This window comes from Cucumis sativus, chromosome 5 (assembly GCF_000004075.3).
Source record: "Cucumis sativus cultivar 9930 chromosome 5, Cucumber_9930_V3, whole genome shotgun sequence".
Classification (NCBI taxonomy): domain Eukaryota; kingdom Viridiplantae; phylum Streptophyta; class Magnoliopsida; order Cucurbitales; family Cucurbitaceae; genus Cucumis; species Cucumis sativus.
The window spans coordinates 23,571,516-23,585,324 of record NC_026659.2 but is presented as its reverse complement, the minus strand read 5'-3'; the positions used below and the strand labels follow the sequence as shown (position 1 = coordinate 23,585,324).

General features: G+C 28.1%; 1 protein-coding gene across 1 annotated transcript; it reads left to right on the top strand.

The window, feature by feature from the left end:
- The first annotated feature begins 3,400 nt into the window (after positions 1-3,400).
- LOC105435695 (CLAVATA3/ESR (CLE)-related protein 17) lies at positions 3,401-3,700 on the top strand. The gene has a single exon (XM_011657944.1). The coding sequence runs from the start codon at positions 3,401-3,403 to the stop codon at positions 3,698-3,700; it is 300 nt and encodes a 99-aa protein (XP_011656246.1).
- The last annotated feature ends 10,109 nt before the right edge of the window (positions 3,701-13,809 follow it).

The window sequence follows — 13,809 nt, the reverse complement described above, 5'->3', positions numbered from 1 at the left end:
CCCATGAGTTGTAATAATCAATTATGATACACTTTTTCATTACCCACAATCCATGAAGTAGTTTAAAAGATCAATGTTTACTCGTACTAAGCTTTTTTCAACTAACAAGTTAAAAAGATCGATAACATCACAAGTTCTCCAAGTCTATCTGAAGCAGCTAATGGTATAGTTAAGTATGCCTCTTGAATAATGGACTTTATGACAGTTTATTTGTCCCCTTCAGAAAATAATTTATCTTTCCAAGTTTAGAGAGCCTTTGAACATTAAACCTTCGTAACGCTTGGCTTGGGATGACATTAGCAGGTAGTGCCCAAAATTTTAGAAAAACAGGCACCCTAAACCCTAAGAGGTAATTGAACTCTTTAGCTTTAGCTTGAACGGAACGTTTTATATCCTAATTTGTAAATGTTAAAATATTATATTATTTAATAAATTTTTTGTTTAAGTATTGTTCAATAAATTGTTATTGAATAAGTATTCTTCAATATATTGTTTAATAAAGCTTATGATAAAACCCGGAATTCAATAAACCTCAATAAACAAGGTTTCTTGACTACAGTATGAGTACTTGAACTTTATGTATAGAAATAAGTGTGAATCAAGGTCGAGAAATAATCCAAATGGTCTACAATATAGGAATAAGGCTGGACGTCTTATTCTGGAAACGTTATGGATGTAGCTCCACTTTGTAGTTAATACAAGCAATGTGATCTCAAGATGCTTATGTAGAGACATATTAAGGGCATCCTATGCAACGAGATTGTATAAGATCGGACCATGAAACAGTTGTCACTTTTACATTATAACACCGTTAATTGATTAAAATTGATTATTGCAATTATTGATGACCTAGACAACTCGACCTTAAAATCCTCGGCCAACTATTTACTTCTTTTCACATGAAATTATACTTATATTTGTATAGGTGAGGGTGAGACCAATTCATCAGTACTGGCTCAATAAACCTCCTATTTCAGGGATAAGATTAGGCGTCAACTAAGACTTAAGAAAAAAGATATAATTTATATGGTAAAACGTCATGCATTAAATTGACTTATTTGAGATTACAAATAACATGTTAATGAGTTGACTTACTAACTATGGTTATATAAGATGAACACAAATTAATATATCTACAATGAAAAAAGTATAACTCTATGGACTATAGTGGATAATATTGATTAGTTAACGAATTTTGAATGGCTCGGTTAAAAGGGGATGAGAAGATAGATAAACGTGGATTTGTTGATTCTTTACATGCGCACGCTACCAAACTGGTGAGGTGAGGAATAATATAATATGGAAAATTACATTAGACGACAAAAACATTTAGAAAAAAATAATCATTGACACCTCTTTTTTGTATATTGCGAATATGACAAATAGGACAAGTAATTAGTGATATCAAACGACTATCGGAAGGCTATTAGAGGGTTATCGACTTTTAAATTTGCTACTTTTGCAATTTATAAAATGTAGTGATACGAGTCCTTTTATCATAATTTTTTTGTTACTTTTGCAAACACCCCTAATAATATTTTATTTTTTAGTTTCAAAAGTTTTTTCTTTGAATCATTGAAGCCTTGAACGTGTTGAAAGGCGAAGTGTTGGGATCTTGTAACATATTGAAGGTCGAGGCACTTTGCCCACTTAACGAGTGGACCGTTGAAGCGTTACACTTTGACATGACCATTATTGAAGCGTTATATTTTTACATGATCGTTAAGGCCCGTTATGAAACCTACTACTATACAGTCCATCTCCTCGTCTCATTTTGGATCATCAAAAAAATTATCTATTAAAAGATTCTCTCAAAACTTTTTCTCTCATTTTAGTTTTCAAGCAAAGTTATTCATGAGTGTTTGATATTTCGATCGATTTCATTGTGGCTCCAATTGAGTGTTTTTTGTTGTTTTATCTTGAGGGTGATGTGACAATATTAAGAATTGTTTGCACTCCGAGCAGAGTCACAAAACATCTTAAAAAAAGCGTGTTGCGTGACTCAACCTTTACCTAACACGTTTTTGTTTTGCACTTATGCGTTCAGTTCAAATGTCCCCAAGTCTAGGTGTTCTAACTAGGCGACGACCACCAACGAGATGACCACAAGTCTAGCTAGATGATGTTCAGTCTAGCTCATGACCTTAATCCAGGGTGGCCAAGCTCTAGGAGTATCTGTTCTAGGCATCCAAAATACAAATGCCTAATTGTTGCCTCACACCGTACTGTCCAATACCAATTATTCCAACTATTTCATTTTTAAGACCAACTTATAGGTAGATAGAGATTGTTTCAAAGTAAAAAATGTTGACAGTCCCTCGGCCCAAAAGATAAAGAGATATAGGTGGGTGACTATTGATCATAGTTGATCAGCTAGCTGAGATGATACAATTCAAGATTATATGTGAATCCATATATCCAACTTCAAACTCCAATTTGCCCATAACTAAAATTTTAATGTCCTCGTTCAAACCAAGTTTGATCTTCATGCAACATCATCCCAAATCTTGACCTAAATAGACGGTTAATTAAAAAGCTGGGTTTATTATTCTTGGATTACTATTATGAATTTCTTGAAATCTCAATCAACCTCAAAAATACATGAAGTAGGATAGATTTCTTTCTTTGAACAGAAGATTTAGTTTAAAAGTTGCTCCTTAAAGTCAACCTAACTTCCTACTCAAATTCTGACATTACAACATAAACAAACATAAAAGAAAAGGCCAAAACAAGAAAGTTAGTAGGGAAGAAAATGACCTGCAATTCTTCTTCTCTAGTCAAACCCTTTTTTTAAAAAGAGAAAAAAAGAAAAAAGAAAAACCAACATGAAAATGGGAAAACCCAACACAAATACAACCAAATCTTAGAGAATTGAAAAGCACTTTCTTCTCAAATCTGATTTTTCTTTATTTTCTTTGCCTTTTGCATTAACTTCAAAACCCTCCCTTTTTCCATGAAATCCGTACGGATACCCTTCTTTTTATTTCCCAATGTAGCTCTCTCTTCTTTGTATATTGCTTTTAGTCCTTCTATTCTTTTTTAATTGTTTTTTTTCCCGGAGACATCGGTTATTAATACTTGACAGTCCTCACATTTAATTTCTCTTTTTAAAAAAAAAAAAAGAAAAAAAAAAACAGAGACCAAGAATGTCTATAAAAAAAATATATTGAAATTTTGTTATAAAGATTTTCAAACATTAGGCTTAAATTTTAAGATCATGTGGTTAAACCCATAAGACACGCACCCAAATCTTCTCTATGTTTTTCTTTTTTTCTTTTTTTGATCTTTTTCTCACTTTCTTTCATTTTCTCTCCTTCTCCTCTTTTTTTTCTCGGGAAACAAACGCCTCCACCGCCCCTCCGCCACCCTTAAAAACCCGCCTCCGTTTCACGGCGGCGGAATGACACCATCAACCGGAACCTCCAGTCGCCACCGCGTCAGACCCACCACCGCCCTTTTCCTCTTCTTCTGGGTCCTTCTCATTTCAGCTCCGACTACCCTCTGTCTTCACCTTCCCCCGCCGCCCCCGCCATCAAGGAAACTAGCCCGGTTCTCCACGGCGTTCTTTCACCATGCACCACCTACAACTACAACTTCCCCAGCTGAGCTTTTCGACCGCCATCAGTCCGCCGCCGTTGCTGCCGCGTACGGCGAAAACAAGCGGTTAATTCATACGGGTCCGAATCCTCTTCACAACTAAGTCCATCAATTTTTGTTTTTTTGTTTATTTTTTTTTTAATATTTTAGAAAATGGGTAGATTAAGATCTTTGTGTTGAACAACTTTTTTTTTCTTCTTTTTTTGTGGAGAAGAATTAGAGCATTAAAGAATTAGCGTTCATAGAGAAATTAATTAAGTTTGAAGGCTAATTATTTGATGCTCTTGTTTCTTTCTATCTACTACTAATGTAATGTTCTTTTTTTCTTTTTTCTTTTTTTTGTACGTTTTGTAACAAAAATTAAATTGTCTTTGAATTTAATTTTCTGTGTATTAATCAATTCTTCTTCTTCTTCTTCTTCTTTCTTCTTTCTTCTTTATTCTCCTTAACCACTGCAAAAACACTGTATCAGAGAATTTATTCCAAAAATAATAATACTAATAATAAATATGGTATATGTAGCATTCATAGTAATCTGTTTTCATTACTGTGACTGAATACTTTATATTAAATTTAAGAAAATAAGTTGATGAACTCTTACTTTCCTTGTAATAAAACTTAATCAATTTGTAAAAAAAAAACTGGAGTTTTGTAATCTATTTAACAAATGATTTTAACATACATTTTCTGAACTTTCATATGCAATTACTTGATGTAGAAATCTATATATAATGACAGTGAATAAAAATATTGTAGAAAAATAATAAATAGAGGTCATATAATAGTTTTGAATATTACCATATATTATATTAATGTTTGACGATATATGTAGTTTGTGTTTCTTTATTTAAGCGAGGATGTTGAATGTGTGAGACAAAAAAGAAAAAGTGTGTAGTTCTGGGAATCATTTGAAGGATCGTTAAAAATTGTGAATTGTAATTTCTTGACCATTAAAATAATATATTTTTGTTACATAAGTGTGTGTGGTAATATAATTTGAAAATGGATTGTTTATCATATTTCAGAAAAAGGTGAATTATGATTGATCTAATCAGATGATCAGTTTTGTCATTTAGTAAAGTCAAATTGTATTAAAAAAATTATTCCGTTAAAAAACATTATTAGTAACATTTAATGCAGCTAATTACCGTGCCCCAATTAAATAATTATCCATACCCTAAACTATAATACATATTATTTCATCTAACCACATGTGTTTGATTGTTTGAATCTATTATTTGATGACGTAAAAAATTAATTAAGAATAGTGTTTCATGTTATGTTGTTTGTGTTATTTACAATTTGAATGATCAAATGTAGGGTATGCATTATATATGTCTATAAAAATTGGAAACATAGAGATTACTATTTATATTAAGAGGATGGGAGAAAGAGAGAGAGAGAGAGAGAGAGAGGGGGGGTTTGGTCTTTGAGTTTTTAAAAAACCAGTGAGTTGTTGTTTTCTTGATTAAGTTACATGGAACGGTTTAAAACAGAAACCCCACTGGGCAACACAATTAATGCACACGCTTTTTTTGTATCTGCCAAACCGCACCAGATTACCCAATGCAATCCTAGCCCTTCGTCGGAGAATTATCTCAAGATCTCTGCATGCCAGATTTCACGTCCCTTCTTCTTCCACGTGTACCTTCCTCATTCCACCTTCCTTACCCATTCTATTACCATCCCTTACACCTCCTCCCACCTGATTCTTCTTCTTTTCTTCCTTTTCCTCTTTTAATTTATACTCAAATTTCATTTTTCTCTTTAAACCAATATATTTCATTTTAACCTATTTTTTTCATAACATATCTTAGTAGTTATTAATATTAAAATCTTAGAGAAGGTTATTGAGTACTTTCCCAAATTTACACTTTCTTCTATCCATAAATGCATGTGTTAATCAATTTGAATTTATATTGGGTTTTCATATTCGTTATGCTAACACCATCAACCTTTTTTTTATTTTTTATTTTACAATATTGTAATTAATAGTACCAATTTAACACATTAACATGAATATTCTAAACCATATACTACTTGAAAGGGGGTGATCAAATGTTATGGTAATTAGCAAATTCGTGCTTAAATTATGTGATTAACAAAATTTTTGGTATAGGATGAAGATGAATGAACCTCTACCATTATTTTAATCTACCATGAACCTGCAAAATGTGATGTTGTAAATTGTGATCTTATTTTGACTTATTCTTTCAAATGTCCAGTCCTAATTGATAAAATAAAATTTTAAAAATCATATATTACCATTATTTTAACTAACTATTATAGTCCTACAAGTTGATCGTTAAAAGATGTGAATTGCTTACATTAATTGGTTGTACTTGATCACAAAGTAAATTTTAAGAAAAACTTCACAAGTAGAGTTAATTAAGATGTACAGTACGAATTTATATAAATGATATTATGACACTTGTACAAATTATTGGACTTTTAAGACATAAAATCTAACTTGTGGATTGATTATTAAATTTGGCCTCTAATTATCCTATTATTGATTCTTATATATTTTGAAATATTGTGCAGATTTGTCTGGTGATGTTGCCATTAACTCTCCTTCCTATGATGCATATCATAAAATTTATTAGACACGAAAAAATCTAGTATCTTACCTTTTTGAATACATCAATATATCATAGACTTATTATGTTAGAAAAATTAGAGGGTGGAGATTTTTAAAAATAATTAACATATATTATTCATGTACTTTTAACGTAACCAAAAGTAACTATAAGTTTACTTTCAAACATTTTACAAGTACTCTTAAATTCTTTGAACTAAAGAAAGTTTGAAAATACCATAATTATTGTTAGTATACGAACAAAAACCATTAATGAATGTCCTTTCTTACTTCTCTATTTTTCTTCTCTTTCATCTTCGATACTATCTTACGTTTCCCTTTTTATTAACTGTTTGATATTTGCTTATTTGAAAATAAATGTTTACTTGAAAATTAAGGTAATTAGATGGATTGTAACAAAAATAAATAAATAATAAGAAGTTGAATGTGTGTTAAATAGCCGAATATATATATATATATATATATATATATATATATATATATATATATATATATATATATATATATATATTCAATTGATTATTTATTGTTTGAATATATTTTAAGGAGAGATTTTGATATTGGAATTTAGTGGGTTTTTATGTTTTAAATTATTTGGTTTTTTATTTTGGGTAGTATCAAATTTGGTATAACAATTTGATAAGAGAAAAATGAGAGTATGTATACAAAAAGAAATTAACAAGATATTTCTCTCTTTTTTCTTGAATTTTTTAATTAAAAAATCGAATAAATTAATAATTATACTAACAGCAGTTTTAAACACTATTTTTTAAGGTTTACAGTTCTTTTTCTTTTTTTTGCAATGAGTTATTAACGATTTAGAATAACATATACTAATTACTAAGGGTAAATTTTAACATTTTTTTTAAGTAAGGTTATTCTGAATTCCTAAAAGTTTAAAGGTATTATAATTACTTTGATTTAAAATTAACAATAAAGATATATTTGAAACTTCATGTAATACAAGGTTAGTACAAAAAAAAAAAAAAAAGAGAGAGATATTTATGACTGTTTAAGATATCTAATTCAAAAGTGGCATTTCTACAAGTGTTAGTACAAATACAACACTACAAACAATGATTTAGTACAAATATAACCAACAGTAATAATAATAATAAAAAAAAAGTTAGTGACAACTAATAGCAATTAGTGTGTTTGTTTATGTGATGGACAAAATAGGGTTCAAGCTCTCGAGAAGAGATCCACCATTAAAGAAATAGTATGGAAGCTTCATTGGAATGCATGAAACAAATGTACGTTGTTTATTATTAATATTCTAATTATTAATGAAACGAGTTAATATTATTTAATAATAATAGTATTAGGCAATATAGTTAAGCAAGAAAGAGAGAAAGTGAAAGAAAAAAGACATTAATTTGAGGGTATGAACAAATGAATGTTTGGTTGGGTTTTGAAAACAGAAGCCATTAAAAAGAGGAAAGAAATTGATGAGATTACAACTACCCTCACTCACTCTCTCTCTTTCTTCCTTAATCTCTCAATAAATTAAACCCTTTGTTTTGTTTATTACTTCCACCCACCACACCCTCTTTTCTCTCGCACACTCTCCCTTTTTCATTTTCTTTCATCCAACAGTAAATATACATACCCCTTTCCATTCCCTTTTTAATCTTCAAACAATCTTCCTTCTCACTTCTACACAGATACATGTCGAGTCCAGTTAAGTTGAGTGCATGTCGAATATCGTTAAACTATATTCTAGTTAATTGCATGTTTTATAAAACTACATATCTTAAATAGCCAATTAAACTTCAATTTATTTAAACATTTATTAGTTTTCCATGCAACTTTATGTGTATTGTCTTAGACACAATTCACTTGTGTCTACAAATTTTGGATATGTGTTAAAAGAAAAATTAGAATATTAAATCAGGTATTAATATAAAAAAAATTAAACTATTGATTTATTAACATATCCAAATACATAAATATCTAATCCATAAATACAACTGGTAGAAAACATAAATCTTATCCATCCATTAAAAAAAAAATCAACTTGTGCAATCTGCTATTTTGTTCTACTATTTTAAGTATAGCTTGAAGTTTCTATTAAGGTGATACATGATAGTTCTCAAGTTCTTTCTTTTTGTTCATATCTTTTTTATATATCTTTAGTGTTAGTTTGATATACTCTCATGTTTATTGAATTAACATTTATTTAAGGAAAATCAATGATAAAATTGGAGAAAGAATAATGGAAGTGTAGGATATATTTAGCCTATATAGCTTTTTGAAAGAGGATTTTCATCACATGTACTAGAGAGTTTTTTTTTTTTTAGTATTGATGCAACAAAATGATATTCATGAGTGAGTGAAATTTGTAAAAATTTGAATTTTAAACCTCTAGAAATTTTAACACATAGTTTACTGTTATCTTTGTCATTAATGAGTTATGGTAATTGTGTTTATATATATTGTATTTTCTTACTGTTTTTAGTGTTTTGTAGTAATTAAGATAGAAATTTACTTTTAAAAAAAAGGTGGTGAATGATCGAGAGAGAATATATTTATTTATTTTAAAGTTTTGATGATTGAATAATCACACCGTTATAATTTCACTGAAAATGGAAATGAGAATAGATAAAAAGAGAATTCCAAAGAAGAAATTTGTACTAATAAAGTTAAAAGAAATTAAATAATGAATGGAGATGAAGAACGAAGAAGCCATCACATCTCAAACACCCCATTAATGATAAATTAATGCATATACTTTTCATACACCTTCCCTCCATCATCAAACACACCACACATATTTCATCCACTTTAATTCATTTATAATAACAATCTACATTCAATTCAACTAACATTTTAATAAAAATTAAACAAAAAAACTAACTCATGATTTATAAAAATAATCGTTCTTATAATTAAAATTTTTTACAACTGGTTTATATTTCAAATATTATTTTATGATTATATAGGTTAAATAGGTAAGATTTAAAACGTTTGCAATAATATGTATGGATTAAGTGTAAGATTTAAATAATAAGGTATTGATGAGATTTTCAAGTACTATTGGTAGTTGTAAGGAGGAAGGATATGATGAAACAAGTCTAAGTATTATACAAGTGAGTTAAATGACTTGAAAGCATTTTTTTTGGTAAGAAAATACATGTGCTTTTTATATTTATTGTTTTTTTTCATTCGCTTTAATTATTTTTCGTAAAAATTCATATGAAAATTGTTAACCTTTTTATTATTATTATTACAAGACGTCGAGATACTGTACAAGGAAACATAACATGAAACTTTTTTAAACTTTAAATAATGGTGAAATATCAAGTGATAGAGGATTAAATTAAGAGATAGAGATTAAACGACCCGATGATACTCGATAGGTATCATATTAATTACAATACTTTAACAGTCGATTTTATTACAATGTATCTTTTAGAAAGACGGAGATTATTCTAATTATTAGGATCTTTTTATTACACTTTATTTTCGGTATACATTTCATGAAAATTACCTTGGAAATCACAAATGGACTTGTCTCAAGCATTACAAAGAAAGGATCAAGATATTTAAAATGCAATGAATTTAGTCAAATTTAATTTTGTAGTGAAAGATTGCACTTAACGAGAAAGTCAGGTTGGGATTCATTGTTGGAATCAATTTACGATTTCTACAAAGTCAATATATTTAAGTTCTTAAATAGATGACACGTTTCTGATTTGATGTCGATAAAACTGAAAATTTTGAACCAGTGACAAACTCACATCATTATTTTGTTGGATTTTTCTTTTATGATGTCATCGATTTACAACCCCAAGAGTTAAATAATCATTCTATTGAAATAAGTACGAAATTGCTTTTTTGCGTGACTTGTTTGAATTTGACTATTTCATTTGTTACTTTTCATGATACATAAACTTAATTATTTAACTTTATCAATACTATCCAAGAGATTTTACAACTATTGAACTCTATGTGCTTGAGAATCGATCGACTTCAAACTTACAATATTGATATGTGTATCATTGAGTTAAAAAGCATATATGATCTTGCAGTAAAAGTGGTTACAACGAATAGAGATAAACTTTATCCCTTACCTATCGATTGCACCTTGACATTGATTTTACCTATTGCTCTAACTACGGTAGAGAGAACAATTTATATTATAAATATTTTAAATAATTGTCTTATAACATATATGGAGAAAACAATTTTAAATTTGTTTCGAAAACATGAAAACTTGTAAAATCTACAAAGTTAGGAAAACTCTTTTAAACATTTTTTTTTCTTGATTATATAAAGCCCTCAAGGGATCAGCCACTGAATCCCTCATATTCAAAATTATTAAATGGTAAGTTAAAAAGATCATCCAAATCCAAAAGACATTTATAATTAATTACAAAATCCATGTCCATAATGTTGCTTACTTATATGAGAAAGACCAATTAATTACAAATTTATTCAATATTTAGGAAAATAAAAGTTTGTAAGAACTAACTTTTACTTTTGATAATTTAGGATTGAAGTATTTGATGTCACATTGGTTGAGAACTTAGGGTTATGGAAGATCGAAGTGATTAAAACCATCTTTAATTTTGGAACATAAGGAATTTAGACCATTGAATGTATGAATAATGGGCTTTATAGTAAGCCCATTTTGGAAGACATGGGCTTCATAGCAATATACTAATGGGCCAACGCCTAACAGGCTTTTGCGTTTTACTATACAGTCCTCCTCCGTTGGTCATAATTCTAATGGATAACACTTTTAACCAATTTTATATCTAATTAAATATATGTGCAAATTATTCTACATTATATTATAGTTGTTAATGAGCTCATAATTCTACGTTATACTATAGTTGTTAACGAGCTCATATTGCTATATTCGCAACTTATTCTTTTCATAACAATAGTGATAACCTTATTTTTGTTCATTCTTTAGTTCCTACTAATATTTGCAACAAAAAAAATCCAAATTTTAGAAAGAAAAAAAAATCAAGATTTAAAAAAGAAATAACTTTTTTGAAAATTAAACTTATAAATACTATTTCCACCAAATACCTAAGATTTAATATCGTATGAATTTCTTAACACCCAAATGATATAAAATTAGACGAATTACTTTATTTAATTAGTCAATTAAAATGCATGTAAAGACGAAGATCAAGAAAATTGACCAAAAGAAAAAGCACTAACGCCAAGAAAAAAAAAAGGTGGAAGAATTGGATGAAGCAAATAGATTGGTAATGTTGAGTGGTGGGAGGAGAAGTTATGATAAAGTAAAACAAACACCTCAAAGTCACCATTATTCAAGTTTACCCAAACAATAATCAACAACAAGAAAAACAAAGGGGTAATGTTGTCAAATGTGGAGAAATGGAACGACAACGTTTCACCCCTAATTGATGCCACTGAAGCTCATTTTTTTCTCAATGATGAATATCACATTTTCATTTAATTTTCCGCTTTGTTCAATGTGTATTTTGTTTTAGTTTTCTTTGTGTATTGATCGAATAATGGGTTGGTTTTGCTTTGCTTTACATCTCCTTTTTACTTCTTTTTTCTTTCTTTTCTATGTCACTATTTTTACAAATTACTAGAAAGATAAAGAAAAGTAGGTTCAATTTCATTACTTGTTTTATGAATTTGTACTAATTTAGGATGCAACATCCAAATCTGTAATAAAATAATGTAATCAGATTGATGAATTGAGAGTATCCAATCAAATTGTGTTTGAGAATTGTATCGTAGTAACGACTACCATTATTGTTACTGTTACAATTGACAAATTATCAATTTTAACATATTTATTGTTAACGTTATTGTTATTGTTATCGTTTGACCCTCAAAAGTAGAGATAAAAGGAACCGTAAATTTGATAAATTCATAATTTTAAGTAAACATGATCCAAACAATTACAATTACGGTTTATGCCAAGAGAATTTATCCGTTAATGAAATTTCAAAAAGTTTACACTACTTTTTATTACGGTTTGTTAAACATGACCTTAGTTCAATAGTGATTGATATGACCTCATTTGTTAAAAAGTTGAAAGTTTAACGCGGGTTCCATACTTGTCCAAATAAAAGTCATCATATATGATTGTGTGATGTCAAAATAAAATATATATACATATATATATATATATATATATATATATATATATTATGATTTGTTTTTTTGTTTTGCAACATTATAAATTATTCAATTTTAATTTACAACAACTTGCCTAAACTTAAAATGGCCTATTGGGCTAAGAAATAGACTCATTCACCTTCTTACTATATATATATATAGACACACACACACATACTATATTAGCTTGCAATTACTTTACTATATATATATACACACACACACTAATACTATATTAGCTTGCAATTACTTTACTATGGTTCTTGGCATTCAATATTCAGCTTACAGAGGACTTGAACAAGAATAATTGCAAAAACTATCTCTATCCATATTAAGTTTCAAAATATTCAGTAATGAGTTTCATTTTAATTCTTAAAGTTTAAAATATTATAATTTAACTTTTAATATTTAAATTTCAATTTTTCTACCTATTTAATTTCAATTTTTCATTAAATATTCAATTACATCAATATCTATTAATTAATTTAAAATAATTATAAAGTGAAATTTTAATAGTGATATAAATAACAAAATCTAATTAATTTTAATTATCATTAAAGAAAAAATAGTATAATTGAGTGAAAATTTGAAGTTAAAAATTTAAAAAAAGTGAAACAAAAATAAAATCTCATAAATAAATTTATAACATCTGAGAGTGTATACATCAAATTGAAACTAAACTCAAAACTTAACAATGGAAAGTTCATAATACATATTACATCCAAAACTAGACAAAATTTATATTTTTCTTCAAAATAATAATAATGAAACACATCGGCTCTTCATAAATTCCATTAGGGATAAATTGGAGACAGGACTCCAAATCTCATTGCATTCTGATTAAAAGAAAGATTTGAGAAGTGATTTCCCAAATAGAAAATAACTTACATAAACTGAAAGCCATTACTTAGGGAAAGGTTTAATTAAAAGTTATATAGAAGAATATGACCATAAATTACAAGTGATGTTAAAGTTTAACCCAACATTAATAACTTTTATCACAAAGTTATCTTAAAATAGTTCTGCTAACAAAAAAGAAAAAAAAAAGGAAATCAAATAATTAACGTTGCAAGCTTTACTAAATTAATCAATAATGCTAAACAATTTGATGTATAAAATTATTAAATGGAAATGTATCGAGTCTTAAGATAAAAAGGTGAAAGAGATAATGAGATAATGGAGGAAAAGAAAAAAATGAGATCAACTTTGATGGTGGTGGAAAGGACCTATGAAACTATTAGATGATTATTTAATTTTATCTCTAACAAAATATTTCAAAAAATATAAGTGTACTATATCCGGTGTATTTACAAAATTAAGTTAAGAGCACGACTCTAATACTATTGTTTTCAATTAAAGAGAGTTTTGGTTGGATCCAGCAAAAAGATTATTATTATAGAAAATTATGTATTGTCGATTAAATTATTTTAATTTTTTATTAACTTACACTTTTTTTTTCTTGGGTTACAATTAATTGTTTGGGATTTGAAATATTTTGG

Coding starts and splice junctions, on each gene's coding strand:
- LOC105435695 (XM_011657944.1), top strand. CDS start 3,401: ATGACACCATCAACCGGAACCTCCAGTCGCCACCGCGTCAGACCCACC.